The sequence below is a fragment of the Toxotes jaculatrix genome, chromosome 7 (genome assembly GCF_017976425.1).
Source record: "Toxotes jaculatrix isolate fToxJac2 chromosome 7, fToxJac2.pri, whole genome shotgun sequence".
Taxonomy (NCBI): Eukaryota; Metazoa; Chordata; class Actinopteri; family Toxotidae; genus Toxotes; species Toxotes jaculatrix.
This window is the reverse complement of record NC_054400.1, coordinates 13514568-13540478: the sequence shown is the minus strand read 5'-3', so window position 1 is coordinate 13540478 and position 25911 is coordinate 13514568. Positions and strand designations below refer to the sequence as shown.

General features: G+C 40.1%; 1 protein-coding gene across 8 annotated transcripts; it reads left to right on the top strand.

Moving 5' to 3' along the window:
• The first annotated feature begins 5 nt into the window (after positions 1 to 5).
• Positions 6 to 25567, top strand: clip1a (CAP-GLY domain containing linker protein 1a). 8 transcript variants are annotated; one of them, XM_041043174.1, is made up of 27 exons: positions 6 to 162; positions 4293 to 4609; positions 6056 to 6636; positions 7301 to 7425; positions 7531 to 7747; positions 7845 to 8042; positions 8162 to 8253; positions 8518 to 8578; positions 11213 to 11317; positions 12644 to 13552; positions 13811 to 13870; positions 14110 to 14167; positions 14289 to 14372; positions 14498 to 14654; positions 14869 to 15034; positions 15136 to 15351; positions 16445 to 18898; positions 19923 to 20060; positions 20193 to 20299; positions 20459 to 20579; positions 20741 to 20793; positions 21411 to 21528; positions 22144 to 22294; positions 22416 to 22468; positions 23163 to 23168; positions 23725 to 23852; positions 23983 to 25567. In XM_041043174.1, the coding sequence occupies exons 2-27, from the start codon at positions 4519 to 4521 to the stop codon at positions 24209 to 24211; spliced, it is 6678 nt and encodes a 2225-aa protein (XP_040899108.1). In that variant the 5' UTR covers positions 6 to 162; positions 4293 to 4518; the 3' UTR covers positions 24212 to 25567. The 8 variants fall into 8 exon arrangements, with proteins under 8 accessions (XP_040899108.1, XP_040899106.1, XP_040899104.1 ...); XM_041043172.1 differs by having other exon boundaries at positions 6059 to 6636; positions 13754 to 13870; positions 23983 to 25566; XM_041043170.1 differs by having other exon boundaries at positions 13754 to 13870; positions 23983 to 25566.
• Positions 25568 to 25911: the final 344 nt, after the last annotated feature.

Here is a 25911-nt window from a genome sequence, read left to right as displayed (position 1 = left end):
CTACTTGCCTACCGTTGACGTTACTCTCGGCCGTTGGACACACAGCTCATACACTGGGCTGTGCCTTATGGAACGCAGTAGTCGTCGTGGTTCCTCACTTAGCCTGTTAGCTGTGTAATTTTTTTCCCCCCAGAAGACGAAGGCTGTACAGAAACATATCAGGTCAGTATTAGCTCACGCCGAAGTCACGTATTTCCGTAAACTTCCATGTCATTTTGCTACTGGTAAACCAGGAAACTAAACGCTGCCGTTAGATGAAAGTTGCTCAGGTAGCGTAGATGTTACTTGAGGTGTTAGTTCAGCTAGCTAGCTAACCAGCCCTTCTCTTGGTCCTGACCACCGGCTCGCGGTATCGCTCGGGCCTCGCTGCTAATGTTTCTTAGCAACTAATCACGTCTGTTCTTATCGTGGTAACACACTGTGATTCATTTAAGCCGAAAGGGTGACAGTACAGTCAACCGGCTGCTCGTTACAACAACATTATACAGCAAGCTATCTTTTGCAGGTGATCTAATCTGTAACAATTTGTTATGATGACTCTCAACTTGTAGCAGCAGTGTGCCCTACTGGAGCTTAGGTGACATTGCGGAGACTTTTGGACTTAGGGTATTTGCTTCAGCCGCTAAGCTTATGACCGTGGTCGGTCAGTGGGTTATTCGGATGTTTGAACATGTGGAGGTAGTTACCGTTAGAACTTACGATAAACGGGATATTATCTCACCAGAGACGTAGAATTAGCTAACAAGGTAAGTTAGCTGACATGGTATTTTTCTTTCAGGCTCTACTGTTACTAGACATGCCACCTCATCGACAGCTCTCAATCCGTTAGCTACTGATAAAGGTGACAAGGCGGGGTAACGTTTACAGGCCAAGTCGTTGACCAATCCTCGGGGTAACTTGTTTATAATTGTTCAGGCAAACCATGTCACATGTCAGTGAGGCAACTGCGGAGTCTCTGCATTAGACAGTTTTGTCTTCTAAAGGTGTGACCTAGGCTTTTTTTCTGATTAAGCCTTTCTGTTTCAGCCAAAGCAGTTTAGCTTGTTTGGACTGACATGACTAAAGCTGGATAGGCTGAAACTCTGGCTTTACTGTGCTTGTATTTCTGACAGTTTTTGAACTTCACAGTATGGTATTTAAGAATATGCGAAAGAATGGCTTACATTTGTGAGGATGTCAGATTAATTTATAAACTGGTCACTTTGTAGGAATGTCATACATGCTTTATATTAGATTATTTCATCCCACTGGAATGGAGCCTATTTTGTGTGATATTACAGTACCTGTATGCAATATGGACAACCTATCTGTAGTATTTGAAGAGGCTCCATTAGTTTTGAAAGGTCTGGATTTTAGATTACTATCCTTAATATCCTCATATATGTATGTGTGTCTCAGTAATGCCTGGGCACAATTGTAAGAGCCAGAATCTCTGTGGAGCAGGGCTGCATTGATATATATTGGCTGCACGGTAGGTTTAATGCCTGCTTTCAGACGATTAAGGTTGTTAACATCATAACAGGTGAATCTGTATGGACAGACACTGAGGACACAGGATGCTTCTGGCTCTCATTCTGTGCTTATGTCCTGTTAGTGATTTTTTACACCTTCCTCTGTCAGTGCTAGCAGGGGCCTACATAATCATCCCAGCAGATGTTTCCTCAAAAAGGAAGAACCAGAGCTTGCCTTGGCTTTGTGATGTAGGAATATAGCTTGCACCACTGAATGCACACTTCTGAGGACATGAAGGTGTAGTTTCTTTTGGTGGAAACTATTTGTGAGTTTACAGCATCAGGCTCCCAGCTCTCCCGCTTCCTGTCTGAAGCAGAAATTAAGTGGGATGCCTCGATGGCTAGAGCTTTAGACTACTGTAAAGACAATTTGGAATGAAAGCCCACCTGCTTGTTTACCCAGTGACACCCTCCCATCATTAAAAAATACTTGAGAGGACAAGTTTTTACTGTTACTGGAAAACATGAAAGAAAATTTAGCTTAGGTCTGTATCATATGTGGTTTTGCACTTGTAGTCAGCAAGATATGCTTGAAAGTGAAATATGTGGGTCTGTAAGCACCATACTCTGTCAGTCAATTAACTATGCAGTATAATGAAGATACTCAACTGCACATTGATTTTGTTTTATTCCGTAGGATTTTTTTCTTGCACGCTTTTATTGATTAAAGACAGTGAAATATTCACAAAGTATCACTGTACTGTGTATAACCATTGCCTGGACAGACTCTAAGGATGTAAACCTCTGACACTATGAATATGGAAGTGTATTATGTCTGTGCAGTCATTTGTGAGAAGTAGGCTGAATCTCAGTTCTGTTTTACAGGCTCCATCTACCCATTTCTATTTATTTATTTACATCAGATAAAAAATGAAACTAAACCACAAAGGATCTTGGTATAGCTTAGTAGTGAAGTTTAGTTTAACCAAGAATTTTACTTTTAAATTCATCAGTAGATTATTTCCCTTAAACCTATGCAAAACATAGGCATATGGCTTTCTTTCAAGCTACAGATTAGAGTGAGAGTCAGTGGCAAAAGATTAACATTACTGCAGTGGGAAATTCTCCAGACTAAGTGGATCATTTTCAGCTGACTGCATCAGCTCACCAATCAGAGCTGAAACATCCTCTGTTAATACTCACAAGACAGTTCTACCAAAGCTTGGTGGTTTTCTAATTTAACATCTTTCTGCCGTTTAACTTTTTGCTGTAACATTGTGCCAAATAATGTATAGATTAGTAGTAGTAGATTTTTACATGTCTTTTAATTTCCACCATGCAGTCTTCAGCCATTGAGGGTGCTTTCTTGCTCTGGCCTCCTCTTAACCTGAGGGCACTAATCATTTAAAGGCACAGCAGGGGAAAACTGGAACACTGTGTCTGAACTGGGTCGTGATGGCCACCCCTCATTCTCTGCTGAGAAATATCTTGGAGCGTGTGTGAGAATGTTTCATCTGGGTTGTTTTGGTGAACCTACATACTGTAGCTCTTACGTTCTTTCAGGAATGAGAGGTATGTTTGTGTGACACTGTTGAACAAGTTCTATTTTAAATTTCTACCCAGTGTGAGGTCAAGTGTCTCAGCTGACTTAAAATGGACTCAGAACATTTTGACTTTGCAGGAGGAGTGAGATGGCACTCTGACATATTGTCATGGGTTTGTTGATTTTCTATTTTATAGATTTATTTCACTGTAAAGAAAATTTAAATTTAAACTTTTTTTGGTAACAGTTGTATACACATTGTCCTAAGATAATTTATTTATTTGCTAGTTACATGCTTTTTACCAAAAGTAAGATTGTAGCTGTGGTGGAAGTATGCTTGTACACTGCCCAGGTGCTCAAAATAACTACACATGTGCAGGTACTGATGAAAACTGTGGAGTAATTGTTGGGGTCTTGTTATTGACAAAGCATCTCATTCTTGCTTTAGGTTGCTTGTGTGTAGTTTATACTGTAGCTGTAACTGTACTGTAGCATGTCAGCCCCCTACTGAAGGCTGACATGCTACAGACCTGTCAGGTTAAGCTGGAACTTACGTTTTGGTAGTTTTTTGTCAGTAGTTTTGTTCTTGTTTGGTTTAATTAACCAAGGCTATGGGCATATAAAAACTTATCATGATGCCACACTCAGCCATGTTGTCAAACACCTAACAACAGGGAGTCTGTGTTTAAATAGTAGTCATTCAGCCAGTTTCTGTGGCGAGGAAATCTGACAAACAGGATAATCTGCTGCTGGTGGTGGTCATGTTTCTACTGTAATCCCATTTTAGAGAAAGCTGCCAACCAGACTTACATGATTTCATTTGCCAGAATGATAGACTGAGTGAGAGAAATGGTTTGTGGTGCTGTTTCTTTTGTGGTCAAGGTCACACATGATGAGCTTTTCAGAAGATGGCAGCAGCATGGACTACATATTGGCCAGCCTTTGACAGGGTATTTTTAGGTCTAACTGTGACATGGTGTGTGCCGAGGACTTGTTGTCATAACAGAAACAAAATACCTCCATTAACACAGCACCAAAATCAGCATGCCTTAAAGGCATATCTGTACTTGCTATTTTTCAGTTTGATCAAAGTAAATAATTGCTCTGAGTGCCACCCACAGCAGAGTCAGAGCCAAGTAAATTCTGCAAAAAGTAATCCTAAATGATTAATCCATTTGATTAAATAATTACATTTCTGATTAATTAGCCATCAGAGGTACTTTGAGTGCTTTGTAAAAATATATTTGGGTAAGCCAAAAGAAAGTCAAGTAATGTTTCTTTTTTTCCTCTCCAAACAGGGTACTTTTTGTGAGCACCACATTTTCTCCCTCCTCCCTTTTCCTGGTTTTTATTTTTGTTTAATTTTTTTTGGTTCATTTTTATTTTTTTGTTTAATTGATTTTGGTGCGGAGAGAACAACTTCGCCATCACAGAGCTGCAACCAGTTGTTTTGATGGTCTGGAGTCAGTCTGTACCCACTGACGGACACAAGCCTTGTGGGTCTAACAGATCACAGGAGGAAACATGAGCACAGCCAAGTCCAGTGGGATCAAAGTGCCCAGCAAGATAGCTAGGCCACCTGGGACAGGAGCCCCCAAGACCAACCCCAGCGCAGGTAAGAGTGTCCTGGTGTCCTGCTTCCTCAGCTTGTGGTGAACATGTGGCAGCTTAGTGTTTGACCTTGAATGTTCCATATCCAGGGGTTGTTTGGTTGATACTTGTGGTGCTGGGACACACTTGACTTAATTTCTTGTCCCATTCCAGAAGGGCGTGTGATTGTGACATGTCACACGTCTCACTGCACTTTCTCCATACTGGTTGACAAATCTGTTTTGAATTGTGCTCGTCCCCAGTTTATGTGATGATACAGCTCCTGTGTAGGTGAATAGCGTTTGTATAGGTTCACACAGTAGTTTCTCTTTTGGACTGCAGAAGAGCTAAACAAGGTGGTCATTTTCCTGGGATGAGTAGAACAGATAAAATAACTGGATAAATGAGACACATTAATGAGATGTTTTTTCTCACATCTCAAGGGATATGCAGCAGGGTAAACTCTCCCTTGTATTCATTGAATACATTAAACCTTTTTTCTAGGTTGTATTAAATCACAACTGAAGGTATAGTAAACATCCTTTAAACAGTGAAGCTGGGAGTCTTGTGTTTTCTTAATGGCAGTGCAAGGAGAAAGAGGAGTCATGTCTCATAAAAACTGTGGTGGATCTAACCAACCATAGTTAACTAAATCAGCCAGTGGTATTTCAGACCCTCGCTTAAAATTTGTTAATACTTGCTCAACATAATGACATAAAAAATATAATGCCTATATTAAGCTATTGGATATACAGTATTGCAACTAATCACAAAGAGTGTCAGTTCAAGTTTGTATTGTTTAATTAATGGCTTTATTTGGTGCTTTATTACAACAAATGAATGCTTTTTAAAAATCTACATGACTTAGTATGATCTAGTAGTAAGTATTTAAGCTCAGTACTCACAAATAAACAGATATTCACAGTACCATTATATGGAAAGATGATTAATAATGAAATTGAATTGATGTCTCAATTTTACCTTGCTAGAGTACAGCTTATTTTTTTGTTTTTTGATGTAGGCATTACAGCTTTTACACTAGTGTCTTGCCAAAATTAATGATTTCTGTGAGAACTGTGTTAAAGCCGGCTTTTCAGACATTTAGCCTAGATTTCTCTTGCCACATGGGTTATGGTCAGAGTAGAAATTTGGCTGTTGGAAATCACGTTGACATATCAGCTTTAATATTGGGCCTGCAGATTGATTCTTGACTTTGGGAACGCATAACTGTTGTAAGAGATTCTAAACTCAAGGCTAAACTAAAGCTATTAAATGATACCATACAAGCTATATACCAACATGTATATAGCTTGTAAACTTTGTACTAGCAAACTATAGTACAATTAAACATCAGATCACACGATGTTTCAATGTTTTGCACGCCATTTGTGTGATTTGTCTTTCTCTCACAGGTCAGTTATTCAATGATTAAAAAAAAAGTTTTTTTTTTTTTCTTTCCTTTCGATTTTAGCAGGAGCTAAAGCTGTTGCAGCCGACAAATCAGCTGCAAGTGCCAGTGGAGGAGATGCCCAAAATGCTGAGGAGAACTTCCAGATTGGGGAGCGGGTATGGGTGAACGGGAACAAGCCAGGCTACATTCAGTTTTTGGGAGAGACACAGTTTGCCCCCGGACAGTGGGCAGGGATTGTTCTAGATGAGCCAATTGGGAAGAATGACGGGTCAGTGGCAGGGGTGCGCTACTTCCAGTGCGAAGCCCTGCGAGGTATATTTACCCGCCCATCCAAGTTGTCTCGCACAGAAGGGGAGGCTAATGGGACTCAGACGGCACCCCCCTCCCGTGCTGCGTCACCCACTCCTTCTGTTGGTAGCGTAGCCTCGCACACACCTGCCACAAAATCAGCATTACCCTCAACTACCACGGCAGCCAAGAAGGCTTCCACCACTACATCAGCTACGCCGGCTACGCCAGCTACGCCAGCTACACCATCTTCCAACCTCGCACGCACAAACAGTGAATCTGTCTCCAACCTCTCAGAGACTGGATCAGTCAAGAAGGGGGAAAGGGAGCTGAAGATGGGTGACCGTGTTCTGGTAAAATTTGTTTCATTATTTAAAAGAAATAAAAAATAAATATAAATAAAAAATAAATAAAAAAGTTTTTCTTCTGTGAATATTTCAGTGAAGTGACAGAACTCTGAAATTCAGCCTTTGTGTTTAAATGGCATTAGCATTAGGAAGAACACTGCTTGTTCAGAGTCACATGGCTCACAGAACACTATTCGTCAGTGTAGTAATCTCAGAGAAATTGTTACATGAAATGTGGTCTCTCCCACCCCATGTCACCAAACTTTCTGTAGTTCTGATTGTATCTTGATGAGGACCTTCCTTCCTCCTTATAGATTCCCCTTTTTTCTCCCTTTCCTCAGCCAGGAGGCTGAGTAACACATTAGGAGGAAAGAGGAAGTGTCAGTCATGCCTATTGGGCTGCAGAGGAAATGTGCTCACCACTAGCAAATTTAGTTTTGTGTAAAACCTTGCAGCTGCATGTTGTTGAATAACTGAACGAAGAAGATGTTCAGTTTCACATGTTGACAGTTTGGCTACATTCTGTTCAAAGCTGGCACATGTTTGTTTCTGTTGCTTTGATGGAATTATCTCACTCAGGGTTTATTACCAGGCAAAGCTGATTACTCTTTAGGCCTCTCTTACTGGTTGAGGGGATTAAATGATGGCTAATGTTGTATTTTTCTCTCAGGTTGGTGGTACAAAGGCAGGAGTGGTACGTTTCCTTGGAGAAACAGATTTTGCCAAAGGCGAGTGGTGCGGTGTGGAATTGGATGAGCCCTTAGGAAAGAATGATGGGGCAGTGGCAGGCACAAGGTACAAAAGCCACTGCATCTGTAAATAACTAAACGTTGTTATACTTGCTATCCACATGTATACTATGACTTATTATCATGATTGTATTCAATTATCTGTCCCCAGATATTTTCAGTGCCAACCCAAATATGGCTTGTTTGCACCGGTGCACAAAGTCACACGCATTGGCTTCCCTTCGACCACGCCAGCCAAAGCAAAAACAGCAGTTCGGAAAGTAGTGGCCACACCATCAGGGCTGAAGAGAAGCCCTAGTGCCTCCTCCATCAGTACCATGAGCTCTGTGGCATCCTCTGTCAGCGCCAAGCCCAGCCGGACAGGCCTGGTGAGACATGGACACAAGAGTATTACACAATTATACACTTGTTTTATGTTTTGCTTATTCACCAGTCTGACCATGCTTCTGTTCTGTCCCTCCATAGCTAACAGAGACATCATCAAGGTATAATCGAAAGATTTCAGGCACTACAGCCCTGCAGGAAGCATTGAAGGAGAAGCAGCAGCATATTGAACAGCTAATGGCTGAGAGAGACATGGAGAGAGCTGAGGTTGCCAAGGCCACCAGCCATGTTGGAGAGATGGAGCAAGAAATTAGCCTGCTCAGGGATGATCAGGAGCAGGTCAGCTCAGTGTTTGATTATTATCAGTTTGCAGGAACCTCCTATTAATCCTAGATTACTCTTAATTGCCTCGTTATTTATATTCTTTTTTTTTCCAATGTCTGACATTTTTGTTGAAGATGGAGGCTAAGATGGATCAGTTACGTGCCTTGGTAGAAGCTGCAGACAAAGACAAAGTGGAGCTGCTGAATCAGTTAGAGGAGGAGCGTAGGTAAGGATTCCCAGAGTTATAGCAAGTCAAAGGTACAGTCATCCATGACAGTATGTCAGTATCTATTGTGGGGTTATAATAGATACAGACATATCAGACATATCTATTATGGCATATATACAGTATTTACCCCATATTTTATAAGGAAAGAGGTTTGCCCAAGTTGGCTTATTCTTTCTCTTATACATTATAGTTAATTAGTTCACCAGTGAAGTTGAAACAAAAACAAAAAACCTCTAGTAAGATTTTTTTTCTGTTAAACAGGAAGGTGGAGGACCTTCAGTTCCGTGTAGAAGAAGCTTGCATTACCAAAGGAGACCTGGAGGTAAATGCACAACACAGATCCACGCCATTTTAACAAAACATCACTGCAATAGTTTTAAATCGGGTTGCAAAGCAGGTATTTTCTGTTTTTATTAAACAAAAAGTGGCAGCAATGTGTAACATGATATTTTTGTCCCACTGATTTAAAATCAAAACTTTAATATTAAGTCAGAAGCAGGCGCTCCAGTCACCTTTTATCCTGGTTCCATCTCAGGATTCCAGTTCACATGAACCTTGTTCTTTATCCGTGACAGTAAAGTGATTTGAATTTTTGTTTCTCCTCGGGTACAGGTCCAGTGCAATTTAGATTGCACAAGATTATCTGGTATCACTTGTCACAAAGCCGCAGTCAGGTCCAGACAGAGCATTTGCATTATCTCTTGTTTGTGTTAGCAGTAGAAACTATACCCACTCTGCAACATCAATACGTGTTTATATGGCCACTTAGATACTGGTTTCATCTTGCATTAGATGATGTGCCATCAAATACCCAGTGATGCAGGAAGTATTATGAGGCTTCACGTGGTCACTAAACCTGTCTTGTTAATATTAAGTGTTAGCCACAGGAAGGACTTATTGTGGATAGATAAATTATATATTTAAGGAACTCTTCACCAGAAAATTTTATTAATGTGTGCTTATTATGGAGAGATAAATGATTCTAATTCTGTTTTTATTAAGGGGTCTGCATTTTGCTTTGTCTGTCACATAATATTTTACAGTAATTTAACACAATAGGCTCTGATTACTCATTTTCTTTTTCACAAGTGAGTCATGTTTTCATCCCAAGTTAGGATATGCAGACTAATGGGGCCCGGTGGTACCTCTGTTCACATCTGATCAAAGGATTTGTTATTTATTCCACAGTGTGCTACACAAAGGACCATCTCAATTACCCTGAAGGCATCCAAGCTCAAAATAGATGTTTAAAATGAGGGCTACAGGGTTAGAATACCCCTTTTATCTTCTTTTCAAACGTGTATACTAACGGTTTATTACTTACTCACAGCTGTGGATATATTAAAAACTTGCATGCAGCTTGAAATACACCAACAAAAAAAAAACACCACTCCAAACAGGCTAAACTCAAAAATGCTTTGTTGACTTCAAGCTGTTGAAGGTGTACTAATGTTGTGCTATAACCCTCAGTGCCTCCCTGTTCAGTGATGTGATGTTATTGCTTCTTCTTCCTTCTTGTCCTCGTCTTTTCATGTTGGTCCAGTGCTCAGCATGGAACCACTGGAAATGCTCCCTTGTCATTCCACTGCCCAGTCACAGACTTGAATTCAGGCTGCCCACCACAACTAAAGGGGAATAACACTTAGCTTATGTAAATTTCATATAAAGATACAGTTGTCAGGCTACAATACAGTTTATAACCACTCCATCGATAATGAACAGAAGGTTCATATAGTGTCTAAGTACATTTTTACATTCAGTCCACAGTGAACCCTAAAATATGTTTGTTATAGTTCGATAATCACATCCTTTCTTTATTCATTACCTTCTTGTGCAGTATATCAGTTCATTTTGTCAGACCATCTAAACTGAAGACCTAATGTTACATAATATGCATAACATTTAAAATTGGTGCTATTCCCCTTTTCAAAATGAAATTTTAAGTTAACATACACTGGGTAACAGTGATTAGAAGCACAAAGTTGTGCCAGGAAATGCTTCATTAAGTTGCCATAAAACCCTTATTCATAGCAAGAAGTCAAATAGGAATCCTCTCTGTTTCTTGAGCCCCACATGCTTCTGTGTTACTGATTGGTTTCTGTTAAGATGGTCACAAATCCTGCACATGGTGGTCTGATAACTGGTGGTCTCTTATACAGTACTTACATTATACAGTGTGGACAATGGCCTTATCACCAAAGAGAGAAAGCAGTGTGTTACTAATAATGCTGTAGGGTTTTGTATGAAATCAAGATGTCAATCCTAAATAAGATGAGCAGTAAATCAGATAGTTGGGTCAGTGCAGCAAAGAATGGAGTGTAAATGAAAATACAATAAATGCAGAAAAAAATCTTCTGTCCTTAAATTAATATGACGATTTTACAAAATGATATATTGTCTGTATGATTTAATGCATTGACCCCCGCGTTACAGAATGAAGTATAGGGGCCAGCAAACAGCCATTACTGCTTTCTCTCAATGACATGGTGAAGTCATTTTTGTGTAATTTACTTGCTGGCTTGACACACATCATCAAATTTTCTATGTATGATAACAATCAACATGCTTTGTTCACCAGGTGTCAGTTTTGCATGGTTACTTCTAAATTGCCTCATTCTGAACATCCGTAACACATGCCCCCCTCTTTTGCTTTCGTGTCTTGTATTTTCCACCATCCTTTCACAAAATTCCTTATGTGCAGCTATTTATGGCACAGCCTGAAAGTTCTGCATGAGGTATCTTCCCATTTCCTCTCATCCACCACTTCCCACCTCCACCCAATACCCTCCACCCCACATACACAAAGACACACATGCACTCACACCATCAACATTACCTTTGTCCAAACCCCTCTACCCTCTCTCCTGTCTCCCTCCCTCTCTGTCTGTCTGTGTTGGGCTGGCATGTGATGGTGGCACTGGTGTGTTCTCTTCCTCTCCCCCTTGTTTACTAACAGACGCAGACCAGACTGGAGCATGCCCACATTAAGGAGCTTGAACAGAGCCTGCTCTTTGAAAAGACCAAAGCTGAGAAACTCCAAAGAGAGTTAGAAGACACTAGGGTAATGAATTCTGCTCTGCAGTGCGCTGCGTTGGAAAAGAGGTCCTGGGCCGGGGATAGTGGCCAAAACATTTGCAAGGGGTACAGAGATGTGCCGAGCAGTAACTAGAGCTTTGCTTTGGATGGGGCTTGTGGTGATTGAATCTCGCAAATGCTTTTTTCCAGATTCATAGAAGAAAAATAATACTCCTGCTTTGACAGCAAACAAATTAAAATAATAAACTAATACATTTATTAGGTTTGTAGGTATGCTCAAATGAGTCCATCCTGCTTAGTTATATTTTCAAATTCTGCATCACAAATTGTGCCGTTAGCTGCAGATTAATTTTGTAGCTATTTCTGAAATATTAACTTCCCTCACATGTAAATTGATCCACATAAAGTTCTTACATTGAATAGTTTACATTTCTGTTTTAACTGTCAAACAAATAACCAACCTTTCAGCTGTCTGGAGTGACAGCTCTTTTACTTATACTATTTTTCCAATAAGTTACTCAACCTGAACTCACTCTTGCTTTATTGGTATCACTGCTTAACCAGACAGACAAGCTTCTCCCTCATCCCCTGCTAATCATTTATTATTGATTAGCTCAGTTATCCAATGTTCTGCTTCCCCAGTCCTTCCCAGCATCCATTTGTCCTGCTTATTTGGTGTCCCTTTTGCCAGTCTAAAACCTGCTCCACCTCCCAGACCAAACATCCTTGTGTTCCCCTAGTGTATTCTGCTCATACAATACATAAAAATGTAGTTCCCATGGTTTCATGAAGTTGATGGCTGTAGTTTCTACCAAATTATTTTATCAAAAAAATGTTGATTTTGATGAAAACCTATCTTAACCAAGCAGTTAAATATTATGTTGAAGCAGCTAAAAGAGATGCAAGTTTGAGAACATTAAAACTCTCCCTGAGAGTTCTGTTAGACTTCTCTTAGTTCATAATTCTCCTAAATCATGAGGTCATTAATAACATAAATTGATGATGAAGAGTTTTAAGTTTAATGGAAAGTAGACAATATCTTGCATGTTGCTGTAGCTCCATACATGCTTCCAGTGTTCACTTCCATTATTTGTACCCTTTATAGCCATAAGAGGTCAGTATAACACCTTGTTTTTAGGATCAGCGGTTTCATACCCTCCTCATTAAGCAAGCAAATTGAACAATGTCTGTCCCAGAGAGCATAGTTTTACTGTCACCAGGTGCTTTGTTATATACTATTTCAGACTACCAATTTGTAGTAACAGTAAATAAATATGCTTTTGTTAGTGCACACTGGTCCAGTATGTTAGATTTAGACATATTTTTAAATGCAAGATTTCTGCTTTTAAAGGTTGCTACTGTGTCGGAAAGATCCCGTATAATGGAGCTTGAGAGGGACCTTTCACTGCGTACAAGAGAGGTAGCTGACCTGCAGCTACGTCTTGGGACCCAGCAAGGCTCTGAGGACTCTAGCGCTACTCTTTCTCCCCTTCTGGAAGAGATAAACTCTCTGAGGGATCAGTTGTCTTCCCAAGAAGCAAAGCACCAAGAAGAGCTGGCGAAATACCAGGAGAAGCTAGAAGCGCAAGAGAAGGCCCACAGTGAGGCAGCTGCCCAGCTTCAGGCCACATCTGTAAGGCTCTCTGGTGACAATGAGCAGTTGCAGATGCGCATAAGCCAAGCTGAGAAGGAGAATGCTGACAATACTGTACTGTGGCGTTCCAAGTTGGAGTCTGCCATTGCCTCTCATCAGCAAGCCATGGAAGAGCTGAAGGTGTCCTTCTGCAAAGGAGCAGGCGCCCAGACAGAAGAGCTTGTAGAAACCAAAAGTGCACTAGAGAAGCTGAAGGTAGAGCACAAGTTGGCTCGAGAGGAGGCTGGAGCCAAACATGAAGCTGACATCGTAGCTTGGACTCAGGAGACACAGGCGCTAAAGGCACACCTGTTGTCTTTGACCGAAGACAAGGAGCGACTGGAGGAGTCGCTACGGTCCAGCGTTGAAAAAGCAGAGGAGCAGCACCTTGTGGAGATGGAAGATGTCCTTGGAAAGCTTCATGCAGCCGAACTTAGGGTAAAGGAGCTGGAGGAGAAAGAAGCAGTGTTGGCACAACAGACCCAAGACAAGGACAGAGAAACCAAAGAGCAAACGGCAGAAATGGTGGCTCTGCGCAGCCAAGTAGCACAAAGTAACCAGGAGATTGTTACCCTGAAGAGTCAGTTAGAGGAGGTTAAGAGCCAAGGAAGTAACCAGGGTGCCAAGGTGGGTTTTATTTTATTTCCTTACAATTTTAATGCTTGATTTTTATATAGCTATCAGGTTTTAGGAAAGTGGTGTCCTCACTACCTCTGTCAAGTAAATATGGCATCTTGAGACACTGATTGTCAGCTGTTGTCTGTTGTTTTGTTTTAATGTGCACATTTCTTTGTTATAAGTGTATTTTTTACTTGCCGTGTGTTGTAGGTTAGTGAACTGAGCTCTCAGTTGGAGGGCCAGCAGAAGGAAGTCCTTTCTTTACAGCAGACCCTGACTACTGTAAAACAGGAGAAGGACACCCTGGAACAAGAACTTGGAGGCTTGGTGAGGCTTGCTTTATGATTTAGGTCCCTGTTCATTGCTGTCTGATGAACAAACTATGTGTCACTGTTTCTAAACTGCCTTAACTGCGTATTTGGCATTTCTCCACTTCAATTAGTGAACATATCTGGTTGTCAGTTGATCTCATTTGAAATGTTGTACAAACCACAAAAATCACACTCCTGAAATTTTGACTTGTAAAAACGTACAAACAACAAACAAAATATTTTTTTTCCCCACAGAAACAAAAGTTGGGAGAAAGCACAGAGGAGCAGACAAAATCAGAAAAAACTATGCAAGGTAAATGATATAAGCTATTGTTCAGATAAACGGATGTTTTTCCTTGCACATTTTTCAATCAGCTTCTTCTATTTGCCCTTTTTTCAGTTAATAAGCTTTTTGAGCATTTTTGTCTTTGCAGAAACACTTGAGAAGCTCAGTAAGAAGGAAGAGCAGTGCACATCCCTGACCACAGAAACAGAGTCTCTGAGAAGTCAATTTGCTGGTGAGATTATTCAAACTGCATTCTTTTATGTTAAATATTGTTTGTTAAGAAACTTTCCTTATGGCTATAGTATGTTCTTAAAACCTTTTAGATGCCACGAATAAACTCGTCTTGTCTTTAATCAGGGTTGGAAAGGAAGCTGAAGGCTGCAGATGAAAAGCTTGAGCAGCTTTCAAAGGACAAAACCAAGCTGGAAAATGATATTTCAGACATGATGAAGGCATCTGGTGATAGTTCAGTACAGCTCACTAAAATGAATGAAGACCTCATACAGAAAGAAAGGTAACACACTTTATTATTCCCTGCTCTTACTACTTAATTATTCCACTTAAATCAGCTCATATCAGCCATGTCAGAACTGGATCCACTGCAAAATTACTGCTATAGTAAATATTTTATTCCATGCTGGTGTCAGTTTATCTTTCTATTGTCTCTAACGCTTTATATCACTTTTTGTTTTATTGTTTTTTCCCTCTTTTTTTTGGTCATGACTCAGGAGGCTTGAGGAGTTTCATAGTCAGCTTGCAGATGAGAAGGAGAAGGTGGCACACTTGAATGAACAACTCCAGCAGGAACAGTCCCGCAAAGAGCAGGAGCTGAAAGAGACTAGAGATACACATCAGACCCAAATAACAAGCCTTCAGGAAAAGATTGCTACCTTGGTTAGTATTGTAGGGCACTCACAAAAAAATGTGCTTCAGAATTATATGTCAGATCCTTATTATTATTATTATTATTGCTTTTCTCATTTCCTGTTTTCCAGGAGAAGACTGTTAAACAGGGTGAGACCCGGGTTGAGGAGCTGAAGGTCTCACAAGAGAAATCCCTCTCTCAGGCCTCAGAGCTCCATGTGAAGGAGGCTGAGCAGCTGCAGAGTGAGGTTGAAAAGTTGAAGCAGGAGCTCTCGTCCTCCAAGGACAAAACCCAGGAGCTGGAGAAGTTGGTATCTGAGCTGCAGCAATACAAGGAACAGGCTCAGGTAAGGACAAGCCCTCACAGGCGCAGACACATTAGCTTAAATCAATGTGATTTCAGTTTTCTGAAGAATTAGTTTAATGGAAAAATGATGCTTTATGTATTACTGATCTCACTAATGTTTGATCACTGAAGTCATCAGGACTCTAAAACTGAATATGACAGCAAGAAAGTTATGGAAGACTGTAGCTGTGTTAATCAACATTTCCACTCTTAATTACCATCATACAGATTGTTTGTGATGAGTTGCTCATTTACCCCGCACATTAAGGCTAATAACCTCTTTTTTTCATAACCATCTTAGCTCTATATTGCCGTGGGCTAAATGCTTGCAGGGGTACGTCTTATAAAATAGATTTAGAATTAGACTTTATGGCTATTGGAAAAGTCAAAGAAACTGTTCAATGTATGAAAAATATATATATTTGTTTTCTGGCTTCTAAATAGATATTTATGCTGTTGGTAGGATTCACATTCATTTTAAGCTGAATCACATGTTACCATTTACATACTGTATGTTTAGCTATTTATTTAAATTCTCTTTCAGATTACCTTTGGTGGTAACGGTTTTGCTCTGTACCCCTGCCAGCATTGTTTATTGGTCTGACATTTCATTTAAGTACAACATTTTCACTTTCTAACAAAAAGTTTAGATTTTGTGTGTATTTGTACATCACAAAAAGCATTCACTTCTATTCATCTAGAGTAGATCACACATACAAAAATAGTGTGGATACATGTAATAATATCAGTAAAAGCTGTATACGATGCTGCAAGTGAAAAAGTAGTTGTACATTCCGGCAGCCAGCACCTTTTTGTTAATATGCCAGTCAAATTTGTTGGCATCAGAGTAATTAATATATTTAGGGCTAAAGTGAAAATGTTCTCACACTTTTCTTTTTTTTTTTTAAAGGATTATGGTGTAAGCTGTGGTGTGATCTTTTACCATTTTTGATGCTTCTGCAGCTTAACCTTTTCAAATGCATATCACTTTTATCCATATCTGCTTGGTTTATTTTTGGATTCATCTTACTTTTCCCTATATATATATATTCCCCTTCTTTGTTTTTTTTTTCCTTTCATCTTTATTTTCCCAGTGTCTTTCTGCTGAGCTTGACTCCTACAAGCATGATGTTGAACAATTGTCCAAAAAACTGGAAAAGCAGAGTCTAGATGCGGAAAAGATGTGTAAGGAAAGTGAGGATGTTAAGGCTGAGAAAGGACAACTGGAGAAACAGCTTTCAGATGTGCAGACTAAGCTCTGTGCCCTTGAGATAAGTCACCAGGAGCTCTCAGTCCAGAATGAAGAACTGCTAATAACCAGAGATAAACTTTCAAAACATCAAGAGGAATTATTCACCAACAACAAGCACTTGGATGAAGAAAGGATTTCACTGAACACAGAGCTGGAGAAGCTCAAAGATCTTCTTCAGGAAGTGCAGACTGAAAACAAGGACCTGAAGCATTCTAACGGTGAACAGCAGGCCCAAATCGAGGAGCTTCAAAGACAATATGCAGAGAAGAATGACTTGCTCATAAAGCATCAGCAGGAAATCCAGCAAATTCAGGGGAAAAAGAAGCAACTAATTGAGGATTATGAAAATGTCTGCAAGGAGAGGAATCGGCTTGAAGAGGACCTCAATGAAAGCAGGTCAAAGCTCACAAGTGAGAAGGACAATCTCGTTTTAGAGAGAGATGCTGCTAGAAATGCCAAAAAATCTCTTGACGCTAAGAATGCTGAACTGCAGGAAAAACTTAAATCTTTGAACTTAGAAAAAGAAGATCTTACAATGAAGAACACCCAGCTGCAGGGACTCACTGAGACACTGACAAAAGAGAAGGCGGAGATGTCTTCTGAAATCAGTGCCTCTGTGTTGGATAAAAAGAGCCTTGAGACAGTAAAGGAAGAGCTTCAGAATAAGCTTGCTGTTATGAAGAAAGACTTGGACAGCTCTGTCCGCGAATGTGAAGAACTTAAAGCCTCAAAAATGAGCCTGGTCCAGATGCTGGAAGAGTTCAAGACGAGCAGTCAGGTGACTGATTCTGAGAGACTTCACCTTCTGCAGGAGAAAGAAGACTTACTTGCGATCCAAAGAAAAGTCTGCAACGAGAAGGAGGAGTTCCTCAGAGAGACAGAAGAATTAAAGGTGAAGCTTCAAATCTCATCAGAACAAGTGTCTCAGTCCAATGAGAAACTTAAAGAAGCCTTATCGTCTTTTGAGCAAGAGAGGCAAGCATTTCGACTTCAGAGTTCTGAAACTGAGATGGCTCTACATGCTATTCGGAAGGAAAAGATGAGTCTGGATTCGGCACTAGAGCAGCAGAAAATGGATTATGAGCGTTTGGCAGGGGAGAAGGGAGAGTTAGAAGAGAAGCACACAAAAGCCATATCTGACAAAAATGCTCTTTCTCTTGAGCGTGATAAACTAGCTAGTGATATTCGAACAACAAAGGACCAGCTGGATAGTTACTCCAGAGCTAATGCGGACCTTATTCAAGAGAAGTCTCGTTTAACAACCATGCTAGAGGACAATAAACGCCAGAGAGACGAGGTTGAAGCAGAGGTGAAATCTTTGAAACGAGAAAAAGCTGATCTACAAAATGAACTGCAGAAACGGAACTCTGATATTGAAATTCTTGAAAAGGGCAAAACTGAACTTGTTCAAGAGCATAATAAACTAAAAATGGATTTTGAGAAGGCTAATTTAGAACTGAATCAGCAGGTGGATAACCGTACAAAAGCTGTTGACCACCTGCAGTCGTTGCAAACTGAGGCTGACAAAAAAGTGCAGTCCTTGCAGAAGGAGAACCAGGGCCTGCTCCAGCAGATCCAGGAGTTAAAAAGTCAGACCGAATCTGTGTCGGAGGCCAAGCACCTGCTTGAGACTCAGCTACAAGCTGAATCCAGTGAACGAAATAAAGCAATGTCTGACAAGGATGGCCTTTCTAAACAAATTGATGAGCTGCAGAAAACATTGTCTGAAATGAAACAAGAAAATAAGGAGATCTCTTTTAACCTGAAGAATGCTGATGAGCAAAAGAGTTCTTTGACGGTGGATATGGAGGCTTTGAAAACACAATTGAAGCAGCGAGAGCAAGAAACCAGTCAGCTGGCAAAAGATAAAGAACAGCTATTATCTAAGCTTGAGGAGATGGGCAGACAGATGACCTTATTGACCACAGAGAAAGAGGGCCTTTTATCTGGACAGTGTAAATTGGAGCAGGACATTTCTTCTCTCCACACTAGCCAAGAGAGTTGGCTCGCAGAACGTTCAGTGCTCCTTGAAGAGATGGAGAAGTTGCAGGCCAGCCAGAAACAACTGGAGGTTGATGTCAAGGCCCTACGAACTGATAAAGAAGTTTTGGAAAAGCAATACAAGAATGCCATCGCAGAGGTATCGGCTTCTTCTGTCGCAAAAGAAGAGATTTCCTCCAGCATCTCAAACTTAACAGCTGAGAAGAATGCCCTGCAGGTGGAGAGAGATGAAGCCACTCAGCAAGTCAGGCAGCTCGAGTCCCAACTAAAAAATGCCCTTTCTAAGCAGCTTGAGGTATTCCTCCACTAGTAGTACTCACTGACACACACACAGCTTAGAGTGGCTGGGGCTATGTCACCTTCTCACTGCATGCCTGCTGGTTTGTCTCCCTTTCCTCTGTTCCTTTATTCTCGTGTCTAACTTTCATCCTCCATTTACTAATTGCTGTTTATTACCTCTAGCTCCCAGCCTTTGCCTGTGGGTTTATAACGTGATCTAACGTTAGGTGAAATTCTTCTAGGGTTCATGATCATGTAGGTGTAAGATGATCATACACACCATCTGATGGTGTTTCATATTTCATGCATTTATGTAATTGATGTTGATACACTTACTTAGAAATGTAGATATGGGGCTTTCTCAGCATACTTCTGTGAAGTTAGTGTTTATTAGTTTCCCTTTATAGAAATTATAGCTTCAGTAATCTGCTCTTACAGTGTCATTTAGTCCAAAGTTTTTGGGCTTACAAAATCACTAGAAAGAAAAATAGTATGGACGGAAATGATATAAGATAGATTTCAGGGGTTTTGAAAAGACAACAATTTTTTCTACTATTATTAAGCATCTGAGAAAGTCCTAAACAGACTGCCTTTGAAGAACTACCAGTTAAGCAGAGACTCTTTATACAGGTTGATGGGTTGCCAGGATCCGTTCTGAGGCCACAGGTTGTAGAATATTGTAGAGTATATACTAATTATGCTCCTCAGTGTAATATTTATGTTGTCAGTTCTCAACCTTCTGGTTCTTGAAAATTGAAATGAACTTAGATTTGGATAATTGCCTCTAATTCAGTAATTAAGAGAGATAACTAATTAAGCTTGTAGTTAATTTATTAAATTATATTAAAATTAAATCATTGGTTGAATTCAAGTGATACATAATAAGTATCTTTAATATGTATCCTATTTAAATGTAAATAGCATCAAATTTCTTATTGTGGTTGGTTGACGTCATTATGGTGTTGATGTCAAACAGCCATTTTCTGCTTTTAATTTGAAAAAGAGGTTCTTATTTAATATCTTGCTCATGCACCATTTAGGCTATAGAGGCCTCTGGCAAGACTGCTGAGGCTCTCGAACAGCTGACAAAAGAGAAAGTCACTTTGATGCAGGAGAAGAACGAAGCCCAATCTTTGCTGGAAGAGCTCCAGAGGTCCAAGCAGGAGATAGAGATCCAGGTAAGAGATGGGTCTGTGCAGAGAAAATGCAAATGTTAGCGTTCAGTGGTGGAGTGGCTCTTCTCATCAAGTAATACTGTCCTATAGCATTATGTCTTGTAGCTGTAAATATGTTTGTCATTATTGTTTTAGCTGGAAACATTGAAGAAAGAGAATTCCAAGCACCAGGAAGATCTGAATGTATCCAAAGATCAGCTTTGTACAGAAACTCAGAGGACCAAGAGTCTGTGCCAGGAAATGTGAGTATATCCACAAGTTTGGCTGCTGACACAACAAAAATCTGTCAAATTTAAGTTTGAATTACATGATATAATTTGTGAGTCACAGTCAATCAAGAGACATGGGTTAAAGGGTTTCTACAAGTCAGTGTGTGGTCTTATATGATTCTGTTTATTCAGTGAGGAGCTTAAAGAAGCTGTTTCCACGAAGTCGCAGTCCCTACAGATACTGCAAGATGAGAACAAGAAGCTGTCTCAGGAGCTTGAAAACAATCACAAAGACCAGAGTGATGTTGTGAAGGTGCAACACTTTACATCTTTATTTAAAAAAAATCTTAAACATAAGATTAAATATAAACCTACAAGCATCAGACATAAACCTACAAGTATCAGATCGTTTTGTGTTTCGGCTATTGATCTGCTGGCCACGGCTGAATTTGAACAATTTCTTTTTCCCCCTAGCTCAAAGATGAGCGTTCACAACTCAAAAAACAGTTGGAAGAGTTGAAACAAAGGTAAGACGATACTCTTGTTAAAGCCTGTTGTCAAAATAAACATAAATGGTTTCCACCTGTGTGACACTTGCTAATATTCACTGCATAAATGGTCTGTCATGCTGTTCTTTTCCTTCAAAGCCTGCCAAATAATGCCTTCAGGTACTCCACACCTTTAGTATTATGTGATGTCAGTCATCATCACGTAACAGTACAAATAATTAAATTAAAGTAATTTACAGCCTACGGCCCCATTCCACCTTCTTGACAGTTTCATATGTGGTTTCAGTTCATGGAATGTTTTTTTTGTTTTTTTGTTTTTGTCATCAAACTCTGAATCATTGCTTCGTTACTTAACTGAATATGACTGTACAAAAATTTCTATTTGATATCTTTGATATCTTTGCTGTCTTACCATTTTAGCGAATGTACCAAACATTTTGACTGAACAGCTGCAGTAGAAAAAAATTGCTACGTTTTCTCTGTGCCTCCTCACGTTTATTTTGGTTTCAGTAGTTTGAGCTCCAGAGTAGGAGATGTGGTGAGAAGCAGTTTTGTAAAATGGGGCCAGTTTTCCTCTGGCTGGAGTTTTGGTATCGTGTTTCTTTGAGATTTAGCTGGTATTGTGCATTTGATAGTGAGAGCACCTTGAAGGAGCAGTTGGTCAAGGAGAAGGCCGCCCTCCAACAGTCCATCCACAAAAACAGTGCCTTAATCTCAGAAAAGGACCAGCAAGTGGAAAACCTGAGGAGCGAGGTGAGAATCTAATGCACGATGGCACTTCCTCATTTTCAGTTGGTATGGCAGATTAATGACAAAACTGTTGAGCATGCTCAAAATGGTTTAAGGCGAGTCAAGAGTCGTACCAAAAGATTTAGGAGCACAAACTGTGACTTCTTGATTTTAAGCACCCTCAGATCAGAACCTCCTCACTCTTCAGCTGCTGTGGCAGATTCTGAGTACCAGAGGGTGCTTGTTCACAGCCTAAAAAGAAAAAGTAGGCAATAGACCTTGTAGAGACATTTCCTATATTACACCGTCACAGCCACAGGAGAACAGGATGTCACTTCTAGGTCAAAATTTGTCCTGCTTTCATTATGACTTTGCTTACAAAGGACCCTACAGCCTGCTTGGCCTGAAAATGCCACTTTGAAGACTGTGATGAAGAAAACTGTCCTCGATGCAAACCTAGTGACACATTTAATTTGTTTTGAACTTACGCACGTAGAGAAATCCCTCGTTCAGTGAGGGATTTCACCTGAACACATTTAACAATATATAACAATATGTATTTAGAGCAAATAGCAATATTTTATCCAAGAGGAGCAACTATTTTCAAACACCAAATAGCATGGGGTGTTTTCTTCGCAGCTGGCTGTACTGCGTGGGGAAAGTGCCTCAGCTAAGACACTGCAGGGTACAATTCAGGCCTTGGAGCAGGATAAGGCTAATCTACAGGAGCGGGTTCAGAGACTGGAGAAGGACCTGGCTGCAGGGCCTGAAACCATCAACAAGTCCTCAGGTAACACGGGACTTAACTCAGGCCCACTGCTAAGATTTCTAGTTGCATTAAGATCAGTTCTCTGTGAGGTGACCTCAAAAAGAAAAGAAGATTATTGTCTTGTTCTTGACGTTGTTTCCAGGTGATGCGGTTTTGGACCAACTAAGGGAGGATAAGGAGACTGCTGAGAGTCAGGTGTGTATACATATGAGTAGTACCAGTCATAGGCCTGGATAGGTTGGGGTTGTTTTTTTTTGTTTGTTTGTTTTTTGCCATTCATACACTCAGTGTGAAGATGCTTTCCTACCCTGCCCATAGAATTTCCTGCTTTGACAATAACTCATTTACATTGTCATCATATTTGGGGCAGTCGTATGGAAACAGTGCCACTGAATGCTGTTTGTGAAATGACTGTGCTGCTGACTCAGACATGTACTAACAAATACTACTTCTGATGTAGCAGTAGACTGAATTTTACAGTTCACTCTTGACTTGTGCAGCTGTTACAGTATAATGTTTTACAGAGGTGAATTCATTTGAAATTTCATTCAAAGCTTATTGAGCTTCCAGCATCATCTCAGCTCTTATTCAGATAACTGATATGAGCCATGAAGTAGACCAGTAGAACATCTCACCCACAGTGGTGGAATGAGTTTTGAGAATGACTGCCACAGAGTCTGCCAGCCTTCTCTTATGTCTCACCTCCAGCCTCTGTATATTCTAAAATGTTATACTGTATTATCTGTCAGAGACAGCCTTAGGATGTTGTCTTGTAGTAGGTGGGTCCTAATTTGAATTTCCAATTTTTTTTTCTTCTCCCCCTCCTTCTCTTTCTTAAATCCTCTCCGCTGCCCTGTCTCTGATGTTGGCAATACTGCACCACCATCAGGCAGCGGTTTGTAAATGTTTTTCATCAGCTTCACTTGTGCATGTTTGTCTGTCACTGTCACTTTGGCTCTTATGTTTCATTCAGTGGGTTACATTATAGTTGGTGTCAAAACTACAAACTGTCTTCCAAAGATAAATCAAGCTTGATTTCTCATTACCTACAATTCCCAGGGGACATTACAGTTATCATAGATGCTTGACAGACATCAGATCTGTGTACGATCTTTTTTACTCAGTAAAACACTCATCATATGTGGGTATTTTACAGACTTATATTGACTCATTCCAAGCTTCGATTTTTCTTTGGCTGACAACTCACAGTGGTGATTCATCACCATGGTCAAAGCTGGGTTAATTATTTGGGGGAATATGGGGAGGCATAGTTAGTATTTCCTATAGTCCTTATCATAGGATTGAAGCAAAGCATTGGCACAAAATACATTGAATAAATTTCACAGGGAGACCCAATATAAATTTTATTTTTTAAATAAAAATTGTTGTCGGATAATAGATTATCATGCACCAGCAGCAACACTGATACTACTGTTGCACCTCCTTTACAGATTGAGTTTCTGAATTCGGTCATCGTCGACCTCCAGAGGAAGAACGAGGAACTCAAAGACAGATTGGAGAAAATGGCAGCTGCTGCTCTCAATGGGAATAATCCAAGTGAGCTGGATAACTATGATAGGTAAGTTTCACTTATAGCAGACTTTCTCATACTTCCTCTAAAACAACACCAGCTGTGTAGCAGTACAGCTCCAGTTTTTATATCACTGGGCAGTCAGCTACACGCGAATCTGCTTTCTTTTTCTCTGCAGCAATGGACAGGAACCCGTGAAGAAGAAGCCTCCCCCGAGGCTGTTCTGCGACATCTGCGACTGTTTCGACCTCCATGACACCGAGGACTGTCCCACGCAAATGCAGATGCCCGACTCGCCTCCACACACCACCTACCACGGCAGTAAGGGCGAAGAACGGCCCTACTGCGACATCTGTGAGGTCTTTGGCCACTGGACCGATGCCTGTAACGATGACCAGACCTTTTAAAGCCTTTTTAACCCTCGTTCGCACAATCACTATATTTGCACATCATGTTAGATAATGCAGTGCTTTTGGGGTTTTAGTTGTGTGTGTGAGCATCTTTTGTGCTTGTTTTTGCCAAGCGTCTTTATTGTCCACACCAGCCCTTAAGCGCTCTTATAGGAGAACAGCCTCCTCAGAATTGCTTTCCAAAAAATCCAGACATCCAGAAAAATAATATACAGCAGTTAGCAGTTTGTATTTCTAATTCTAAAGAAAAAAACTTTGGAGAATGGTTAGATATCCTGGGTTTGTGTGAGTGAGGGGATACTATAGGTGGACATATTATTGTGGGAGAAGCAATGGCCTTCTTCAGATCATTTAATTTATCAGTATCCTAACATTGTTTGCACAGCTTGTCGAAGGGGGGGGGGGGGGGGGGGGGGGGGGAGTTACAAAGATAATATACTATCAAGAAAGGTCTTTATTTGAAACTGTAAATTACTTGATTGAAAAACAAATGTCAATTTGTGAAAAAAAAAATTGGTGAGCTATAGTATATTTTTTTATGCCTGGAAATATTATGTACTCTTTAAAGGTTTGATAGTATGTGTGTAATTTTGTGAAGGGGTGGGGTGGGGGGTACTCGCTCTTGCCTGGAGTGGAGCAGTGAAACCCAGTGTTGTTTGGCTTTAACGGGAACTTTTTTATGGTCTTCACGGAGGGGCTGCTGGATGATTGGTAAGAAAGAAGCGGTTAAACTTAAAAGCACTTCACACTTACTGTAAACCCTCAGTTCCAATGAAATCGCCTTTTCAAAAGTTTCTTTGCAATTAAGAGATGATTTCCATATGAAACAATGAAATACTTAGGCATTTCTTTAAAATGTTTTGGATATCTGTATAAAAATAAATTTATGGATAAATTAAAAATCAAACATCTTGTAATATTTTACACAAAGTCCCAGTAATCAAGAGAACCAGTATTCCCAGTATTCCTACAGCCTCTGTTCGGTTTTATGTGTGTAAATCAGCTGTTTAATCAAATGATTACAAACTAAACAAATATGCACCTGTAAACACATTATTACAGTTTTACAGTATCACCTCCAGACAAAGTAATAAACATGACCCACCTTAAGTCCCATATCATTTTAATTGCCACAATCCATCTGACCCTGGCCATTTATTCACTTTGCCTGTTCAGTGATCCAGCATTTACAAGACATTGAGCACAGATCACATTAATTCACAAAGACAATGAGATAAAGAGAAATAAGTGAATTTCTTTCTGTACCTTAAGTTTGTGCAGAACATCATCCTGCGTGTGTAGCAGGCATCATGACATTAAACAGCTCTGAAGTTTCAAATAAGGATCATGGAGCCAGGTAATGTACTTTTAGATCTGAATTTAGAAAATAAAGTTGTCCATCAGTTGGGCTATGCTACTTGTTTGTGCAGGTGACATTATAGCTTCCATGTGGTGGAAATTAAGACCTTCTTTTCTTACTTGTGCCTTTTTTGGTTTTATTCATATTTCTGTCACATGTAAAGTGAGCAAATAGTATTAATGTTCTTTTACCTTTAGGTTTTGGGCCAAAAATATTATTTTTACTCCCCTCGATGTGCTTAAGTAGCCTGAGGAATGGAAATGTACATTTCCAGTACATTTAGAAGCATATGTTTTGGCTGGAATACTGTGCAGATGGTATGGCTTGATAAAGGTCT

What these genes read in the sequence shown, in the direction of transcription:
- clip1a (XM_041043170.1), top strand. Translation starts at nt 4,519, where the DNA reads ATGAGCACAGCCAAGTCCAGTGGGATCAAAGTGCCCAGCAAGATAGCT. An exon ending in GAAGTAACCAGGGTGCCAAG is followed by an intron (nt 13,553 to 13,753) that starts GTGGGTTTTATT and finishes CGTGTGTTGTAG; the next exon opens with GTTAGTGAACTGAGCTCTCA. An exon ending in TGGAAAACCTGAGGAGCGAG is followed by an intron (nt 21,529 to 22,143) that starts GTGAGAATCTAA and finishes TTTTCTTCGCAG; the next exon opens with CTGGCTGTACTGCGTGGGGA.